This window comes from Carlito syrichta, unplaced genomic scaffold (genome assembly GCF_000164805.1).
Source record: "Carlito syrichta isolate Samal-C Ts95f unplaced genomic scaffold, Tarsius_syrichta-2.0.1 Scaffold308835, whole genome shotgun sequence".
NCBI lineage: Eukaryota > Metazoa > Chordata > Mammalia > Primates > Tarsiidae > Carlito > Carlito syrichta.
Genome location: NW_007252931.1, coordinates 865,955 through 886,577, shown reverse-complemented (window position 1 = coordinate 886,577; position 20,623 = coordinate 865,955). Strand labels below are relative to the sequence as shown.

General features: G+C 45.2%; 2 protein-coding genes across 2 annotated transcripts in view; one reads left to right on the top strand and one right to left on the bottom strand.

Moving 5' to 3' along the window:
- Positions 1 to 1,179: 1,179 nt before the first annotated feature.
- POLR3GL (RNA polymerase III subunit G like) lies at positions 1,180 to 18,674 on the bottom strand. The gene is made up of 8 exons (XM_008066039.1): positions 18,606 to 18,674; positions 5,477 to 5,644; positions 4,169 to 4,298; positions 3,008 to 3,076; positions 2,606 to 2,662; positions 2,233 to 2,306; positions 1,991 to 2,104; positions 1,180 to 1,693 (listed from the first exon to the last, which is right to left on the bottom strand). Exons 2-8 carry the CDS (start codon positions 5,600 to 5,602, stop codon positions 1,607 to 1,609), a joined length of 657 nt encoding a protein of 218 aa, XP_008064230.1. The 5' UTR covers positions 5,603 to 5,644; positions 18,606 to 18,674; the 3' UTR covers positions 1,180 to 1,606.
- A 1,369-nt stretch (positions 18,675 to 20,043) lies between these two features.
- Positions 20,044 to 20,623, top strand: part of ANKRD34A (ankyrin repeat domain 34A) — a 3,766-nt gene continuing 3,186 nt past the window's right edge. The window contains exons 1-2 of the mRNA XM_008066037.1: positions 20,044 to 20,119; positions 20,268 to 20,468. The gene's annotated coding sequence lies outside the window, so the exon portion shown is untranslated. The remainder of the gene's footprint in view (positions 20,120 to 20,267; positions 20,469 to 20,623) is intronic.

The following is a 20,623-nucleotide window of genomic DNA, read 5'->3' as shown; positions in this document are numbered from 1 at the left end:
AGGCTCACAGCCACCGCAGCCTCGACCTGCTGGGCTCAGGTGATCCTTCTGCCCCAGCCTTCCAAGTAGCTGGGACTACAGGCATGTGCCACCACCCACAGCTAATTTTTCTTGATTTATTGTAGTGACAAGGTCTCTCTAAATTGCCCAGGCTGTTCTTAAACCCCTGAGTTCTAGCAATTATCTTGCCTCCCAAAGTGCTGGAAATTACAGATGTGAGGCACCGTGCCCAGCAGGGAATTTCTTGAAGTTTCTCCTACATCCCATCTACGGCTTTCAAATGCTTAATGGGGTCGTTAGGATAGCATCCCAGATATCTATGAATGCCACCTTATTCAGTTCCTGTTCTGGACACGCAGTGAGCCCGTGACTATTGCATGTCAAGTGGCTGGAACCAATCAGCTCATCTATGGCTTTCTCAGAAGCCAATCAGAATCTAAGGAAGTGACCTCACCCAAGGGAGAGATGTGTGGGTGAGAAAGCATCTCTCAGAGCTGAGTGTCCCTAAGTCACTCCCCTCCTCCCCACCCTCCTTACTTCCTGTAAAACAACACCGCCTACTCCCCCTCCCCCAAGGAAAGGGAGTGAGAAAGGCTAGCTAAATTCCACAAAAGGAAGAACCAAAAGAGAAACTGCAGCTCAGCCCCAGTTTCCTGTAAGCTGAGGATAGGATATTTAGGGGGCTCCCTCTTCACAGACATAACTTTCAAAGTGGGGTCTCCAGGGCCTGGAAGAGGAGGGAGTATGCCAAATGAGAGTCAGCTTCTCCTCTCTCCGCACCTGGCTTTCTTGACTCTCCCTACAAAAATAGCTGTAATCATTCTTTGTAAATAAGGACAACACCAAGGTCAAGTATGGGAAAGAGAGGGCCTGTGTCCTTGTGAACATGTGTGAACAGAGACAAATGTTCCTGTGGCCTGAGGACCAGAGGCTCAGAAGCCAGCTGGTCTGCAAAAGGCATGAGCTGTTCTTTATAACTTACCCTGCACAGCCCTACAGATGAGGTCCTGAATGTTCCCTGGCAGGGCTAGATCGTGAGCATGTGTCCCACCACGGGGGTAGGAGGGCAGAGACAAAGGACAAGAGGGCTGTAACTCTCCACTGTGTCACAGTGGACTCTGCTCAGCTAGGCACCCCCTTCATTTTCCTAGCCCTACCCACCGGGCCTCACCCTGGACATAGAGTCAGATAAAATCACTTTATTTAAAAATATAAAACTGGACTTACTCCTCCTAACTGCTCCCACCCCCAATTATCTCCAGAAAGACCTGTAAAAGTTGGGTAGGGACATATGTACCGCTGTCTCAGCTCTTACACTTCCAGTTCTTCTTTCAATTCTCTTTTCTCCCTTCATACAGTTAAGACATTTGTCCTTTGCACTTTCCCCAGGATTACCAGGGGCCATACAAGGGTGGAAGGAAGGGAAGGGTAGAAAAGAAGCTAGCTGTCATCATTCTCTACTCCTGTCTCGAGTGAGCAAACAGGTTACCTGAGCTCTGACCAAATGATCTGCTTGTCCACAAAACTGTATAATAGGGTCGGTTACTCTCTGCATCCCCAAATCAAGAAAGATATGAGGGTCCAAGGAGCTGTTTAGGTTTTTTCTTCAGTATATAGCCTCATCCATATTGTCATCACTGTCACCCCCAAAGTCCTCTCCATTGTCAAAATATGACATGATGTAATCAGTTTCCTGCAATGGAAAAAAGAAGTAAAAGTCAGGCCTGTGTTGGCATTCTTTCTCCCTGTGCACCAGGCCCCTTCCCTCCCAATCACACCATTCCAGGCCCAGGGCATCCCTCTAGCTATAGCTCATTTTTGAGAAGAGCCCGGGGACTGATGAAGTAGGGGGAAGCTCCTAGTCTCTGGGGCCACTTTCTTCTTTGGTCCGCTAACCCTCTGAGGAGACCATCCGTGTGTACAGAGTTGAGATCCCCAGAGCTTATGAGGGGAAGGGAGAAGCACTGAGGTGGAAGGAGGTCCCCTTCACCTCTTCATGTTCTTCTTCATCATACTCCTCTTCTTCCTCCTCTTCCTTCTCTTCTTCTTCTTCTTTCTCCTCATCTTCCTCTGAAGTCACTTCTTCCTCCTTCTTCTCCAGGGTCTCAAGTGAACATGAATGGGAAGAGAAACTCTGATTCAGCTCAGAGGGAAAAATTGAAGCACACATGGGTCAAGAGAGAGGAAATGCACGTGAGGCTCAGGAGGTCCCTGAGCACACTTTCCCCTCACCTCTAGTTTCTGTATTGTTTCCTCCTTATCTTCTGAGGTCTTAGGAGGCCTCTTGGGGAGTAGAATGGTGATCCCTGGTGGAGGGGGGGATCAAAAGGTGAACCATCAGGGATCTAATCTTGGAACTCCCCCCCCCTTCTAGCCCATCCCCTGGAGGCCCTGCTGCAGCCCCAGTCCTGGACTTCCTTGGAACTTTCTACCCTGACCTCCATGCAGAGAATGTGTCACTCTGCTGCCCTCATGTGGCCATTATTACATCCAACAACAGCACTTGGACTGGGTAGGAACTGGGAGAGCAGGTGAGATCGCCAGCAGCCTTGGTCTTCTGGCTGATGGGGTTGACTCTCTTCTCCCTTTTTCCAAATACACTCACGCTCCTTCTGCAGCTTCCGCACTCTGATCTTTAGCTCCCGGGGTAGACGCCGCCAGTCTGGGGACAGTGGGAAATGGGTATCAATAGGACCCTGGGGTTGGGTGGAATCTCCTATGAATGATGACTGATTAAAATAAAGGAGAAGTGAGGGTTTTAAAGGAGAGGAAGGAGGGGATTGGATCAAAGTTGCTCAAAGCAAAACTGTGGCTTGGATGCCTCCTGAGGAGTGGGCGTTATTTAATAGGTTTTCCAGGGAGAGTCTGAGAGTGTCCTGGAACACAACTAAAGCTCTACTTTGCAGATACTGGATAGGGGGGTGGGGATGTTGGGGATGGTGGTGGTGGCTTGAAGCATCACAAGCACTTGAAAAAAGGGCAGTCAATGCAAGGGCTCACCACTTACCAGGGTTCCAATCGATGGCATTGTCAATTGGCCCTGACATCTGATATTTGTCTGAGTAACGTTCCACATCTGAGGGGTCAGAGGTGAAAGGTCAAAGTGTTATCCCTTCAGTGTCCTAGAACAGGGTTGTTCCTGAGGGTCCAGCCCTCTCAATACTCAGGAATTATCTTCCCCTCACCCCAAGCCCAGAACACAGGGGGTCAGCTTCAGTGAGGACTTCATCACTCCAACTTGCTCCTCAAGTCACTCAAAAGTACGAGTTTTTTTCTCCCTTAGCTCAGAGGCATAGTTATGTTGAGAAGTGTAGTGGAAGTATACTAGGGAACAAGAACCCAGGGTTTTAGCCATCTCTTTACTCCTTGTTTACAGGGTTAACTCAGGTAAATTTTCATTTCTCTAAGCCTCAGCTGGTTGTCAATATACTGAAATACTGTACTTCCACACCAGTTAGTAAATATCCACTGTCCCAAGTCCCCCAATAGCACTCCCTTCTCTAGTCCTGCCTGGTCTTCCTGACCTCCCCATGACCCACTCACTAACCAAAGGGTTAATACTTTACTTAGGTGGGGTTCTCTGAGATCTGGCCCCGGTCCCCTTCTGACTGGTTGGTGCCTCTAATAACCAAATTGCTAAAATGTTTAATACATCCTTATTCATATGTATGAAACACAATCTTTCTTTTTTCTGAGTTGGAGTCTCACTCTGTTGCCTAGGTTGGAGTACGGTGGCACGCTCAAGGTCACTGCAGCCTAGACCTTCCGCCTCAGCCTTCCATGTAGCTAGAACCACAGGTGCGCACCACCACACCCGGATAATTTTTTGATGTATTTATAGAGATGAGGTCTCACCAAGTTGCCCAGGCTGGTCTCAAACCCCTGGACTCAGGCAATCCTCTTGCCTCTGCCTCCCAAAGTGCTGGTATTACAGGCATGAGTCACTGCACCCGACTGAAATAAGATCTTAATACTTAACCCCCTACTGTCCCAAGACTATTTTCAGACTCAAAACAAACCTTGAATACTGAAGCATTTCAGATACAGGAGTAATTACAAAGATCCCCATAGTTAGTGTACTTCCTGTGCCTCTTGACCCCAGTGGTGCAGAGTACAGGGCACAACCCCTGGAAGGTACTCAGAACACAATGCTAGCATTCCAACTGACCTCTCTTGGGGACAGCAGGCCGGATGAAGTAGGGGAGCTGCCTCATGGCTCCTCGTAGCTCCTGCTTCAGTGCCAGGACATATTCCCCTTCCTCTCCTGAGGGTAGAGGCACTGGGCGGAACTCCAAGGGCTAAAGAGGCAGGGGCAGTGGTCAGTTCAGAGGGAAAATGCTGTAGTACAAATCTAGAAGGACTTCTCCCAGGTTAACCCAATGTTCTCACTGAACAGAGGGCTACAAGAGAATGGAGGAAGCAACACAGCATTTTGAAAGCTGGGGCCCTGAGAGTATGAGAGTAAGGGTAGACACTTCTTTGCTTTGAAAACATCTCTTGTCAGTTAGGAGTATAGAGAGACAGGGAGGGGCAAGATGAGGATGGTTATATGAGGGGGGACCAAAAAAACCCTGGAATTTATTTATTAAAAGTGGTGAATGGTCTGGGTGTGGTGGTTCATGCCCATAATCCCAGCACTTTGAGAGGCTGAGGTGAGGGGATTGCCTGAGTCCACGGGTTTGAGACCAATCTGGGCAACTTAGCGAAACCTCATCTCTACAATAAATCAAAAAATTAGCCAGGTGTGGTGGCGCATGCCTGTAGTTCCAGCTACTTACAAGGCTAAGGCAGAAGGATAACCTGAGCCCAGCAGGTTGAAGCTGTGGTGGCTGTGCACTCCGGCCTGGGTGACAGTGAGACTCCAAATTTAAACACACACACACACACACACACACACACACACACAAAGTTGTGGATGTATTCTTACATGTCCAAATTTCAGTTGCCTTCAAATTTGATGCAATACACCTACCGAGGTGCTTCCCCACTGCTCAAAACAACTTTTGAAGGCATCAATTTTGATACCTTTTAAGTGCTTCTGCTCTTTTTTGTTTCACTTCTTCCACATTGGCAAAATGTTTCCCTTTGAGGACTTTGTTCATCAGGTGAATAGGGAGGGTGGGGCCTGAGGGTCATGCTATTTTTGGTGGAAAAATGCTGAACTCTCAGTGCAGTGTGAGCAGGGGTGCTTGTAAATCACCAGTCATGAAACAGGCAAACGTACTGCAAGAACCCTCAAGAAAAAGACATTCACTGAAGCAAAATGTAGTCTCTCACAACACTAGCTGGTACACTGATGCCAATGGGTTCCCAGAACACTTACCTAGCGGCAGAAGCCTATCCTACAAAAGGTCCACTCTCTAGAAGATAATTCCAGGTTTTTTGGGTCTCCCCTCGTATGTTGGTCCAGGAGGAATCCAAGATCATATAGGGTCAGCCTTGGCACATGGGAGTCTTGAGGAGAGAAGATACTCACAGGGAAGAGTGGAGAAGGCTGCAGGGTTGGTGGAGGCAAAGCATCCCCTTTCCCAATGCCCACGGCTTCCATGTTGAAGGTCAACTGGCCCCGGCCACGACCCCGGCCCCCACCCCGGCTGGCCATGGTGGAGGGGGCCTGGGTATTCAGAGATCCAGTGAGAAAAATCTGATTAAAAAACAGAAAGGAAGTACAGTTGAATGGACAGTAAGCCAAGGAGGTACAAGACACCTAATCTCCTTTCCCTAGGATTTCAAAAGCCAAAGTCATTCAACAAATTTTGACTGAGAAGGCACAGTGCCAGGCAGAGAATTTAACAATTTAGTAATACAAACATGGATGAAATGTGGTCCCAGCAGGACAGATACTTACAATATAATATAGTTGTAGCACCAAGGATAAAATGATTAAACCCTTGGAAAAAACTTCTGTATATCTCTGAGACGATTGGTTTATCACTATCTGCATTTCTACATATGACGTTTGAATTTTTTTCCTCCCTGGTCTTCCAAACCCAACTAAGCCCCAATTCAATCCAATGCTATGCATTACAGCAAAATATTTATTAAGCATAAAAAAGGTAGTATATCAGGCATTGTGGGAGCAGCACAGGGATGAGTCACCAATTTCATTGTCAACCAGAGGAAAAGAGACATTACAATCAATCTGATCTTTTAAAATACCACTTGGAGTTAGGAGGACCCTTAAAGGTCATCAAAACCCCCTTCCAGTACAGGACTCCACACTGTAAATCGTCAATTATTCAGCTTCTGATGGCATTTTCCTAAAGAGAGTGTGCGTATTCCCCCTCAAGACAGTTCATTCCACTGTGATCAACTCTGATGAAATTTTTTTTTTTTTTTTTTGAGCTGGATTCTCACTCTGTGTCGCCCAGATTGGAGTGCAGTGGCATGCTCCCAGCACCGTAGCCTAGACCTGCTGGGCTCTAGCGATCCTTCCACCTCAGCTTTCCAAGTAGCTGGAACTAAGGCGTGCGCTACCACGCCTGGCTAATTTTTGATTTATTATAGAGATGAGGTCTCACCAAGTTGCCCAGGCGGGTCTTGAACCCGTGGGCTCAGGCAATCCACTCACCTCAGCCTCCCAAGGTGTGGGATTACAGGCTGAGCCACCGAGCCCGGCAAATTTTTTTTTTTTTTGAGTTGGAATCTCACTCTGTTGCCCAGGTTGGAGTAAAGTGGCAAGCTCACGGCCACTGCAGCTTTGACCTGATGGGCTCAGATGAGCCTTCCACCTCAGCCTTCCAAGAAGCTGGAACTACAGGCATGCGCTACTCCGCCCAGCTAATTTTTGGATTTACTGTAGGGATGAGGTCTGGCCAAGTTGCTCAGGCTGGTCTCAAACCTGTGAGCTCAGTCAATTCTCTCACCTGGGCCTCCTAAAGTGCTAGGATTATAGGCATGAGCCACCGCGGCTGGCCCAAATCTTATGAATTTGAAGTTCCTCCTACTGAACTAAACTCTGTCTCTTAATCACCGTTCCTGAGGAGCCAGTCAGAGGCAGCTAGGATGGGAAATAAAATCACCAAATGAAAAGGAAACTTGAAAGTAATGACATTCCAGTAGCAAGAGCACACCTAGCACCCACATCTTGATTTTTTTTTTTTAGTTGCAGTCTCACTCAGACTGGAGCGTAGTGGCCATTCCCAGCCACCGCAGCCTCAACCTGCTGGGCTCCAGTGATCCTTCCGCCTCAGCCTTCCAAGTAGCCAGAACTACAGGCGTGCGCTACCATGCCTGGTTAATTTTTTATTTATTGTAGAGACGAGATCTCACAAGGTCGCCCAGGTGGGTCTCAAACCCACGGGCTCAGGCAATCCTCTCGCCTCGGCCTCCCAAAGTGCTGGGATTACAGGTTGAGCCACTGAGCCCGGCCCACATCTTGATTTTTAATACTATTTTTCAATAAAAGGAACCAGAGCTCCTTGTAGAAATGACTGATTCTAGGACAGGGCAGAACATATACAAGATGAGACAGGAGCATATTGCGGTGCCAGCAGTAAGGAGGTGTTCAAAACAAGAACCACATTCACATATTGATGGTGCTATGTCAAAGGGGCATGAGAGCCAACTGAAAGAGTTCACAATGGCCAAGACTGGCACAATTTGAGCAACAAAATAAAGTAGCATTGGATTATAGTTTAAAAACCTAAGACAAATACTCATGAGTCCATAGTGATATGAATAAATGAATCAATTAATACATGAGGGAGAAGAGATAAATCTCTCATGCAGATTTCCAAATAAATTATGTAGATTCTCCGCTTTAAAAGGGGAGGAATTGGCTGGGCATGGTGGCTCATACCTGTAATCCTAGCACTTTGGGAGGCAGAGATGAGAGGATTACCTGAGCCCAGGGGTTTGAGACCAGCCTGGGTAACTTGGTGAGACCTCTTCTCTATAGTAAATCAAAAAATTAGCTGGGTGTGGTGGCATGTGCTTGTGGCTCCAACTACTTGGAAGGCCGAGGCAGAAGGATCACCTGAGTCTAGCAGGTAGAGGCTGCGGTGGCCAAGTGCATGCCACTGCACTCCAGCCTGGGCCACAGAGTGAGACTCAAAAAAAAAAAAAAAAGAGGGGGAGGAATAAAACTATCCATTCCTTAAATGTGTATAGGGAATTTTATCCAATACAATATTGAAAATCAAGGGGGAATATTTTTAAAGCTGGAGACCAAACACTACTTCAGCCAGGTGACCAAGGTCAACATCAATAGTCACAAATTATGTTGACAGTATGTGCCCTTAATATTATATAATGAAACGGCTGGGTGAGGTGGCTCATTCCTGAAATCTCAGCACTTTAGGAGACTGAGGCAGGAAGACCACTTGAGGCCAGGAGTTTGAGACCAGCCTGGACAGCATAGTGAGATCTTGTCTCTACAAAATTTTTTTTAAAAATTAGCTGGGTGTGGTGGTGCATACCTGTTGTCCCAGCTACTAGGGAAAGTGAGGTGGAAGGTTCTCCTGAGCTCAGGAGGTGGAGGCTACAGTGAGAGATAATCATGCCACGATACTCCAGCCTGGGCAACTGACCAAAAAAAAAGTTATATAATGAAATGGTACTTAATCTCTGTGATAATCATCCCAAAAACCCATAGACCCAGTCTAATAATGAGAAAAACATCAGACAAATTCCAACAGAGAGGCATCCTACAATATACCTGACTCTTGAAAACTGTCAATCACTGTCAATCACTCTTCAAAACTGTCATCACAAGCAGGAAAGTCTGAGAAACTTAAGAGTAGCCAAAGGAGACATGGCAACTGAATATCACATGGTATCCTGGATGCCTGGATGTGATTCAGGAAAAAAAAAAAAGAACTTTGGTAAAAACCAAAGAGATCTGAATTAAATATGAACCTTAGTTCATAATAATGTATCTTGCCTGAGCCCGCGGGTTCGAGACCAGCCTGGGCAACTTGGCAAGACCTCATCTCTACAATAAATAAATTTAAAAAAAAAAAATGGATGACAGAGTGAGACTCCAACTCAAAAACAATAATAATGTATCAGTATTGGTTCATTTATTGTAACAAATATACTATTCTAACATACAATGTTAATAATAGGGAAAACTGTGTGCCAGGGACATATGGGAACTTTTGGTATCTGCTCAACTTTTCTGTAAATCTAAAACTATTCTAAAATATAAAATCTATTAATTAAAAAAAACTCAAGTAGCAATTTAATATTCACAAAAGATTAGTTGGTAAAAAAAAGATTTAGGTTGAGGTGAGCAGACTGCTTGAGTTCAAGAGTTAAGAGACTAGTCTGGGCAACATAGTGAAACGTCATCTCTACAAAAAATCAAAAAAATTTGCCAGGTGTGGTAGCACATGTCTGTAGTCCCAGCTATTTGGGATGCTGAAGGCAACCCCCTCCCACTCTGGGAGTTTTTCTGTCCTCAAAAAATCCTGAGAAAGAAAGAGAGAAAGAGAGAAAGAAGAGAGAGAGAGAAGAGAGAGAGAGAAAGAAAGAAAGAAAGAAAGAAAGAAAGAAAGAAAGAAAGAAAGAAAGAAAGAAAGAAAGAAAGAAAGAAAGAAAGGCCAGGCCGAGTGGCTTACACCTGTGATCCCAGCACTTTGGGAGGTGGAGGCGAGAGATTGCCTGAGCTCAGGGGTTGGAGACCAGCCTGGGCAACATGGCAGGACCTCGTCTCTAAAATAAAAAAAAAAATCAGCCAGGTGTGGTGGTGCATGCCTGTGGTTCCAGCTATTTTGAAGGCTGAGGTGGAAGGATCGCCTAAGCTCAGCAGATCAAGGCTGCAGTGGTGTGAGCGAGTCGCTGCAATCCAGCCTGGGTGACAAAGTGAGACTACGACTAAATAAATGAGTAAGTAAGTAAATAAATAAATGAATAAGTAAACAAACAAGATAATTAATCAAAATAAAATAAAAAATATATATAAAAAAGAAAGATCACCTGAGACCAGGAGATCATGTGATCATGCCACTATACTCCAGGCTGGGTGACAGTGTGAGATTTTGAAATAATGTAAATTAAATATTTTAAATAATATATATTTAAAATAATGTATATTATTTATGTATATAAAATATTTAAAAATAATGTATATAAGGAATGTACTTTGCCAAAACACCCACTTACAAATACACACACATACAAATTAAAAATCTGTTTTTGAAGGATATACACCAAAAACTAACAATGGCTAATTTGAGGTGAAGAGCTTTTTTTGAGGGTTTTTTTTCAGGGGGAGGAGTTTATGATATAAATCATAATATCATATATGTATATATACTTTTTTTACTTTACATTTTTCCTATACTGAATAGGTACTGCTTTTGTAGCAAGAGAAAATTATTAATTTAAAAATTTGAAAGTATAGTAACAGAAGAGTACATCAGATTAATAATCTGTAGCTAGAAGGAAAAGGTAGAAGACTGTGTCTGAGAAATCTGGAAAGTTTCAAGCCCAACTGCAGAAAAATTTTGAGGGAAAAATGGCTGTTGGTTAAGAGATTAAATTGTAATCTGTTTGAAAAGAACATATTAGGATAGAGAGGATGTCTCATGGAGACTAGAGAAAGAGTAAGAATTTGTCATCATGTCTCCAGTCCCTTTGAAGGGAAAGGAAACTCTAACAAGCTAGCTTAGGTGTCTTTCCACTTGACAGAAATAGTTCTAACGGTAGAGATGGGAGTTGCTTTGATTGCAAAACAGAGAGAAATCAAGAAAATGTGAGTTTTGAGGTTAGACAAATCCGACTCCATTTCTACATTTTTTTTTTTTTTTGAGTTGGAGTCTCCCCCTGTCACCCAGACTGGAGTGCAGTGGCCACTCCTGGCCACTGCAGCCTTCACCTGCTGGGCTCCAGCGATTCTTCCACCTCAGCCTTCCAATTAGCTGGAACTATAGGTGCGCGCTATGGCGCCCAGCTAATTAGTTGCCCAGGCGGGTCTCGAACCTGTGGGCTCAGGCAATCTAGTCACCTTGGCCTCCCAAAGCTCTGGGATTACAGGCTGAGCCATTGAGCCTGGCCATTTTTTTTTTTTTTTTTTTGAGTTGGAGTCTCACTCTGTTGCCCAGACTGGAGTGCACCAGCACGCTCACGATCACTGCAGCCTCGATCTGCTGGGTTCTGGCGATACTTCTGCTTCAGCCTTCCAAGTAGCTGGAACTACAGACACCTGCCATAACACCCAGCTAGTTTTTGTGATTTATTGTAGAGGGGAGGTCTCACCAAATTCCCTGGGTGGGTCTTGAACCCGCAAGCTCAGGCAATCCACTAGCCTTGGCCTCCCAAACTGCTGGGATTACAGGCTGAGCCACCCAGCCCGGCCTATTTATACAAATTAAATGAGTGCTCCTCCAAGGATGTGGAGGAAAAAGAAGATAAAACTTTATTTAATCCAGGAAATAAACTGGTGATTGGTAAACTAACGCCCATCCATCTACTCACTCAGTTTAGGAATCTATGAGTCTCTGCTATTTAACATTGTGGTTGAGTCTAAATTTTTTTTTTTTTTTTGAGTTGGAGCCTCAGCCTTCCAAGTAGTTGGAACCACAGGCGCACACTACCATGTCTGGCTAATTTTTTTGATTTATTGTAGAGATGAAGTCTCACCAAGTTGCCTGGGCTGGTCTCGAACCCGCGGGCTCAGGCAATCCACTTGCCTTGGCCTCCCAAAGTGCTGGGATTACAGGCTGAGCCACTGAGGCTGGCCAAGTCTAAATTCCTGAGGGTATTTAAGCTTTCCCATTAATCTGGTCCCAAGCTCCTCCTTAAATCAACCTTCCCTAATGATCGCCCCTGCACCCTATTTTCCCCCAACAACACTCATATACACTATACTCACTCCCAATTATGCATACCTGTTCATTTATTTATTTTTATTTGTTTCTGTTTTTGTTTTGTTTTGTTTGAGTTGGAGTCTCACTCTGTCACCCAGACTGGAGTGCAATGGCCACTCCCGGCCACCGCAGCCTCGACCTGCTGGGCTCCAGCGATCCTTCCACCTCAGCCTTCCAAGTAGCTGGAATTACAGGCATGCGCTACCACACCCGGCTGATTTTTTGATTTATTGTAGAGATGAGGTCTCGCTGCCCAGGTGGGTCTCGAACCCGCGGGCTCAGGCAATCCACTCACCTCAGCCTCCCAAAGGCGCGGGATTACAGGCTGAGCCACCGAGCCCGGCTCATACCTGTTTATTGTGGTGAAAGTTACTAAGAAACAGGTTTCAGGCCAGGCTCCATGGCTCAGCCTGTAATCCCAGCACTTTGGGAGGTCAAAGTGAGTGGATTGCCTGAGCCCATGGATTCGAGACCCGTGTAGGCAACTTGGCAAGACCTCATCTCTACAATAAAAATAAAAAATTAGCTGGGTGTAGTAGCGTGCGCCTGTAGTTCCAGCTACTTAGAAGGCTGAGGCGGAAGGATCGCTGGAGCCCAGCAGGTAGAGGCCGGCCATTGCACTCCAATCTGGGTGACAGAGTGAGAGTCCAACAAAAAAAAAAAAAAAAAAAGAAGCAGGTTTCAACAAAACTTACAGAAAAATGATAACAGGTGGGGCAGGGTGGCTCACCCTTGTAATCCTAGCACTTTGGGAGACCAAGGCAGGAGGATTACTTGAGGCCAGGAGTTTGAGACCAGCTTGGGCAACATAGCAAGACCCCCATCTCTACAAAAATAAATACTAAAAAATTAGCTGGGTGTGGTAGCATGCACCTGCAGTTCCAGCTATTCATGAGGCTGAGGTGGGAGGATCGCTTGAGTCCAGGATTTTGAGGCTGCAGTGAGCTATGATCATGCCATTGCACTCTAGCCTGGGCAACAGAGCAACATCCTGTCTCAAAAAACAAAAACAAAAAAACCAAAACAAACAAGCAAGACAAAACAACAAAAAAAGAAAACAGTAACAAACTAATGATTATTTCAAATTAAAGGAAGGTGGTATTTGTAGGGGCTATGAACATGGATTTGAATTCCAGTTCTGTCACTTCCTAGTGGCATAAACTTTGGTCATTTATTGTCTCTAAACATATTTCATTATCTATAAAAGGGAAATAAAAATAATCATACCACCTTACTTTACTCAAATATTTATTGAGTGCTTACTATGTGCCAGGCACTGTTCTAGATGCTAGTGATGCAACAGTGAGCAATATAGACAAAATCTGCTGCATCCATGGGGTTTAAATGGAGCTTATGTTCTATTGGAGTCATTGGCATACAAAAAAATATTTCAAGCCATGAGACGGGGTGAGATCCCTAAAGGAGTGGATGTGAATAGAGAAAAGATGAGATCCAGGGACTGAAGCATGGGGCACGCTAATGTTTAGAGTTTGTTGTATGTTGGGAGCCGGCCACGGAGGCCCACCTGAACGTTAGGGATCAAGGTGGGCCATGGACCCCGAGACCACTAGGATGCGTTCGGGAGCTGTTGACCCCATTCCCTCCTCCCTTTTTCATTTTAGCCAAAAGGATCTCTGCCTACCTGAGCTGAAGGCTCTGTGACTGTGACAGGCATGGCTCACTCTAGAAACTCACTGTTCCTGTTTCCCATGAACTGCGGTTTCGGCTTAGGTATTAGATATAATTCAAACTCAGGTCACATTTGGGAGCCTTCTATATGGTACAAGCTTCTTTATAAGATTTAAAAATATATTTGCAGAATTAGTATATACATATGGAGAGCTGTTTTCAGCTTTAGATGGTATAGATGATTATTTAGAGTTACCAGAAATGGCCCAGCACGAACTTTGGGCTGGGCCACATTCCTAAGGGCCCAGCGTGTACTTTGAACTGGGCTTCATTCTTTTAAACCGGTTTTTAGCTACAGTTAGTGTAGGATTTTTCTACTTATTATAGAAACTGAATTTATTTTACTTATAGAAAGTATTGTAGAATAGATCATACTACGTCAGGGAATTATGTTAGTTCAAGCATGATCAAACATGATATTTTGAGGTTTAATAAGAATATAGCTAACTTTAGAAATTTCATTGTTCCTATTTTCTACTAATTGTGGTTTTGGCCTTAGTACAATTTACAGTTTATATTTGGGTTTTATTTTTAGAAGCTTTGTTGCTAGCCGGGCTAGTGGCACGCCTTTGGGAGGCTGAGGTGAGTGGATTGCCTGAGCCCGCGGATTCGAGACCCGCCCGGGCAACTCATCTCCACAATAAATCATGATAGTGCATGCCTGTAGTTCCGGCTACCCGGAAGCCTGAGGTGGAAGGATCGCCAGAGCACAGCAGGTCGAGGATGCGGTGGCTGGGAGCGGCCACTGCACTCCAGTCTGGGCGACAGAGTGAGACTCCAACTCAAAAAAAAAAAAAAGAAGCTTTATTGCTGATGATCGGCTTTCTATATTAGGATTAGGTATTAGAAACTTTTATAGAAATTAAGATAGATATATAGGATTTTAGAATAGCCATTTTGCTAAGAGATTGTAATCAATTGTTCCTAGAAACGGCCCAGTGTGATCTTTGGACTGGGCCACATTCTTTAGGAACTGGTTTGAGCCATAATTAAGAGTTTCTATAGTGTAGGTAGAATTAGCACAGAATAGAAAGGTATTAGGATTTAAGTTAGTCATTAGGTGTTGCGTATACATAAGTTTTAAAAGTTATTGATTATTAGAATATTATGATGTTAGAATTGTAGTATTGCTTTTGAGGAATATTAACCAAGCATGAGGAACAGTGAGATAATTTTGGGATTGTCCTTCCTCATGCTTGGGAAAATGTCTGGTGGGTGAAGGACAACCCTCACCCACCTGGCTTTGTGTTCACGTAATAGTCTTGTGATTTAATTGAGATTGTCCTTCCTCATGCTTAAGGAAACACCTGGTGGATGGGGGCGATGCGCCTCATCCACCTGGCCTTGTGTTCACATGAAAGTCTTGTGATTTAACCTGTGAAAATTTGGGATCAAAGACTTACGGTTTGTCCCATTAAACGGCTTCTGCTCAATCCATTGAACAGTTGTCCATTTTCTTTCTTTCTCTTTCTATCTATCCTTCCATCTTTCTTTCTTTTAATATCTATCCCTCCTACAGAATCGGCTTCTGCACTAGACAGAGTCCAGTCTCTTCTTTCTCCCCCAGTCTCTTTCTTTCTTTTAATATCTATCCTTACATAATCGTCAACACCGCCACACCTCCCAGGGACTCCCTAAATCTCTCTGCAGGAGCTGGCCCCCCACAGTTGTATGTGTAATTCATAAAGCAAAAAGTTCACTCTATTATTATATTAAAACTCATGGGACCAGTGCGGTAGCTCATGCCTGTAATCCCAACACTTTGGGAGACAGAGGCAAGCGGATTGCCTGAGCCCAGAGGTTCGAGACCAACCTGGGCAACTTGTCAAGACCTCATCTTTACAATAAATAAAAAATTAGCTGAGGGTGGTGGTGTGCCCTTGTGGTTGAGCTACTTGGAAGGCTGAGGCAGAAGGATTGCCAGAGACCAGCAGAATGAGGCTGTGGAGGCCATGAGCATGTCACTGGTATCTGCCCTGGGCAACTAAGTGAGACTCTGACTCAAAAACAAAACAAAAGAAAAACCTCTTGGAAATCCAAATGAAAAAAAAAATCATCCCAATAGAAAAAAATGGGCAAAGGACATGCATAGGCAGTTGACAAAAGAATGGCCAATAAAACCACTCTTCACGTATCAAACTGACAAAGATTTAAATAATAATCAGGATGTTGGCTGGGCTTGGTGGCTCAGCCTGTAATCTTAGCACTTTGGGAGGCCGAGGTGAGTGGACTGTCTGAGCCCGTGGGTTCAAGACCCACCAGGGCAATTTGGTGAGACCTTATCTCTACAATACATCAAAAAAAAAATTAGCCGGGTGTGGTAGTGCGTGCCTGTAGTTCTGGTTACTTGGAAGGTTGAGGCTTAAGGATCGCCAGAACCCAGCAGGTTGAGGCTGCGGAGGCTGGAAGCGTGCCACTGTACTCCACTCTGGGCAACAGAGTGAGACTCCAACTCAAAAAAAAAACAAAAATCAGGATGTTGTGAGTTTTTTCAGATGGAGACTATCATACCTCACTGGAAGGACTATACACACACTCTTTCAAGAGGAGCAATCTGACCTCTTGAATCAACAGTCTTTTAAATACTTATATGCCCAATCCAGGAATCTTACTTTTTTTTCTTTTTTCTTTTGAGTTGGAGTCTCACTCTGTCGCCCAGACTAGAGTGCAGTGGCCGCTCCCGGCCACCGCAGCCTCGCCCTGCAGGGCTCCGGCAATCCTTCCGCCTCAGCCTTCCAAGTAGCTGGAACTACAGGTGCACGCTACCACACCCAGCTAATTTTTGATTTATTGTGGAGATGAGGTCTTGCCAAGTTGCCCAGGTGGGTCTCAAACCCGCGGGCTCAGGCAATCCACTCACCTCAGCCTTCCAAGGCGCGGGATTACAGGCTGAGCCACCAAGCCCAGCCCAGGCATCTTACTTTAAAAATCTATCCCAGGTTGGGCGCAGTGGCTCATGCCTGTAATCCTAGCACTTTGGGAGGCCAAGGCAGGAGGACTGCTTGAGCCTAGGAGTTCAAGACCAGCCAGGCAATATAGCGAGAGCTTGTCTCTAAAAAATAAAAAAACAAAAACAAAAAACTAGCCGAGGACATGGTGGGGCCCACCTGTAGTCCCAGCTACTCAGTAGGCCAAGACAGAAGCTGAGCCCAGGAAGTCAAGGCTGCGGTGAGTCATGAGCATGCCACTGCACTCCAGCCTGGGTGACAGAGTGAGACTCTGAAACAAACTAACAAGCAAAAAATCTACTCCAAAGAAATCATCAGATATCAGTCAGAGATATAAGTACAGTGATGTTAATCAAAGAGCTATTTATGGTAGCCAAAATTCTTAAATAATCAAACTTATTCAACAGTCAAATATTCACTTTATTTTTATTTTTATTTTATTTTTTGAGTTGGAGTCTCACTCTGTTGCCCAGACTGGAGTGCAGTGGCTGCTCCCAGTCACCGCAGCCTCGACCTGCTGGGCTCCGGCGATCCTTCCGCCTCAGCCTTCCAAGTAGCTGGAACTACAGGTATATGCCACAACCCCCAGCTAATTTTTTTATTTATTGTAGAGATGAGGTCTCACTGCCCAAGCAAGTCTCAAACCCATGGGCTCAGGCAATCCCCTCACCTTAGCCTCCCAAAGCGCTGGGATTACAGGCTGAGCCACTGAGCCCGGCCAATACTCACTTTATTATGTAGCCATAAGAATTATGACTTCAAATAAATATTTAAAAGAAAAAAATATTCACAATATTGATTGGGGGAACATAATATAAAATTGAATTTATTGTATGCCCCCATTTACGTATGTATACACAGACATATATATGTGTATATACACACAGAGAAAAGAAGCTAGAAGGATATGTATGTCAAAATATTAGTATAGTTATACTACATCATGATCATAAAATACTAGGCCTTTTTATTTATATTTTTATGCTTCTAGATTTTTTAGAATAAATGAATATTACTTCTAAAATCAGAAAACAAAAAGGATGGTTTGTTTTTAAGAATGCTACCACTAGGACAGATTTCCTTCTTTTACAACGGAGGTGTGGAATGCATTTAACTGGCCTGTGTATTTCTTATTTAGAATATTTGTTGGATATTGACTGAAGAACAAATATCCAAAAATGGAATAACCTGCAAAGAGTGGTAGGGTGTTCCCTTACTAAAGATCTTACATAGATGCTGGGCAACAATTTACTACATAGGGTGTATCAGAAGGATGCAATGCTAGAGCAGAAGATGCACCATGATCCCCATAATCTAGCACTGTATCTGGCATAGAGTAGGTGCTCAAAAAATATTTGTGGAATGAATAAATGCATGATTTCTACGGGCCCCTCTAAACTTGAGACCTTGTAATTCACAAAGCCTGCCCACCCCATTCCAGTTCTTGCTTTCTTCCTTCTCTAGACTGTGGGAACAATTATGAAACACTAACATTATGAACCACTAGTTTAAGGGCCCTTAATTATATACTGTATTGTCTTTTATTGTTCCCCAATTACGATAGTTTAAATTCTGCCTTTCCAACAAGAGTGCAAGTTTCCAGAAATCAATTCCATTCAATTAACGGCTTATTGGGTACTGCGTAGTACTAGAACAGGCTTACAAAACCTTATACAGTATTCTAAAAAGCATAGAAGCATTACGAGAGTGCGCGCGCGCGCGCACTAAGTATTCTAATAGAGGTATACCTAATTCTATCGTCAGACGGAGGGACAATTAATTTTTCAAGAAAGGAGGCCCAGAAAAACTACAGGTAGAAGGCAATGTTTCATCTGAGTCTTGATAGGTAACAGGAGTTTGCTAGATTCTTAGGGGGATGATATTAACATATTCGGGAGAGGTTGATGCCATAGCAAAGAGTCAGCGGTACAAGAGTGAATCTTTCTCATTTTCTGCTTTAATATCTCTCCCTATGCGCGATAGAAAGCTACCGTTCTCTGTATACAATCAAAAGAGCAATGGGAGCTCAGGGGAGAAAGGATAGGGAGCCAGAAGAGAGCTGATCCAACAGGCTGCCTGAAAGCGTTCTGTCTCGCAGCCAGGCCAGGTAAGTGTGGGACAGAACCAAATCAGAGCCACCAGTTCGGAGCCTTACCTGCTGCCCCTCCCCCACGCGGAGCTCAAGTCGCGGCCAACTTGAAATTTGCTTGTCTTCCTGAAGCCGGTGGCGGTCTAGACCCGCCTCCAAGCGCTCCCCATTGGTGGGTTCTTCTGGCCAATCTAGGAGAAGTCGAACAAGGAGGTCGGCCCCCTGGAAATCTAAGAGGTGGTGGACGAGGAGGAGGTGGAGGAGGTAGAGAAGGAGGAGGGAGGGAGACAGTCAGCCGCAACCCAGGCTTCGGAAGCGGGGCGCAGAGAGGGACCTGGTTGCAGAACCACCTGGGGTCAGTTTTTCGATCTCACGCCAGATGGAGAAGGGCCTGGCCAGCGAAAGTTCACAGACAAAACCTGGCACTCAGATCTCATCGCGGGACTCTGTTGAGGGAGCTTATAAATGAACCCCCGTGCAACCTGCTCTTTGGAGATCAATCTTTTGTGACTGCCTTCACAGCCTGGACTCTCCTCCATTACTCCAACCTCCCCTTCAATTCCACACTGCCTTCCTCTCTCCAGCACCACCAGGGGTTACTTCTTTTCTAAAAATGTTTCTTTGTGAATTACTACTGTGCAATGAGAAAGGGGGAGAGACCTTGAGGAAGGAAGGATTGGCGATCAGAGTATCAGGATTGGGGTGGCAGAGCAGAGTCAAGTGCTTTCTGCATTTTCCACTGCTCCTCCAAGCCCCTTGGTTAAAGGGGATCAGAGTGGAAGGAGGAGTCTTACTCTCATAGAAAACAGAAACAGAAGAGTTCAGAGTACAGATACAATCTAGGAGTCAGTCAAGAACAATCTTCCAGATGTCAGAGAAAGTGGTCTCTAAACTGGGAGGCTGAGGGGTAGTGGCAAGTGCTCAGTCTTTGGAATAGGGTGGAAACAGAGCTGTGAAGCTTTGGAGACCTTGCTTAACCTTATTAAGTCTCAGTTTTCTCATCTGGAAGAAGATACTAGCTCCTATCTTTCAGAGTTGCTGTGAGGATTGGAGATAATATATGCAAAGCACTTGCCACATAGTTGGCATCCAAGAAATAACTAGTAAAAATGGGTAGCTTCCCTGCAAATATTGTTCTCTCCCACTTCCCTGGGAACCTTATTTTTAGTATCATATGTCTGGGGGCCTTCAGCCTCTGAGTTATCACAGGACCCTGGGTGAGCTTTCCAGATCCTTAGGATTTTTCCTCATCTCCTACTTCCCTTGGTGCATTCCAGCTGGACACAAACTCATTCCTAAAATATGTAGATGGAAGCTGTGGTAACCATGGAGACAGGGCAGGTGGCAAGAAGAGGCAGAGACAGTGTGAGAGACCAATAGCGACAGTTAGGAAGCCAGAAGATATAAGGAGCGATTCCGACAGAGACCTTCAAGTGGGAGGTCGGCTCTTCTCCCTGCCCCTTTCCCACCTCCCCGCAAGAATGTGAGATGGAGGCATCTGGAAGTGCTTCTTGCCCTCTCTAAAAGTGCCCCCGATATCCACCTTCCTCATACTTATCTAAGAGGTCTATATAAGGAGGGTGAGCTCCAAGTTTCTCTGTGATGTGTGTTCCGCCTGGGGAGAGGCAGGGTGGGGATGTATCCGTGTCTGACTCCGGGTTGGACCATGCTCTCCCTGACAATTAAACTACGAGGAGACAGTCACAGCTCTTGTCTCTCTTTGCACAGTATGGACGCCGGCTGTGGAGCCAAACCTCCTTTCTACACCCCTCCGCACAGTGTGCCGAGTGCCGTGTGCAGCAGGTCAGGTCTGGTGCACAGGAACGCATAAACACACCAAGTGCAGAGAATGGGGATCCACTGAAGCTCAGCGAAGAATCCGGATGGTCCCTGTTTGGGTTGCGGAGGAGTCCCCTAAGGAACACTTAGGTTTGTTGGGGCTGAGGGGAGGTCGGATAAGAAAAGGAAGTCAGAATTGGAGTCTCTAGGTTTTTGAGGGTTTGTGTGCATGGGTGGGGGTGCGGTTTGGTGCCTGACGCCCCCACCCGCAGAGACAGGGCTATAAATAGCACAGCAGAGCTCCG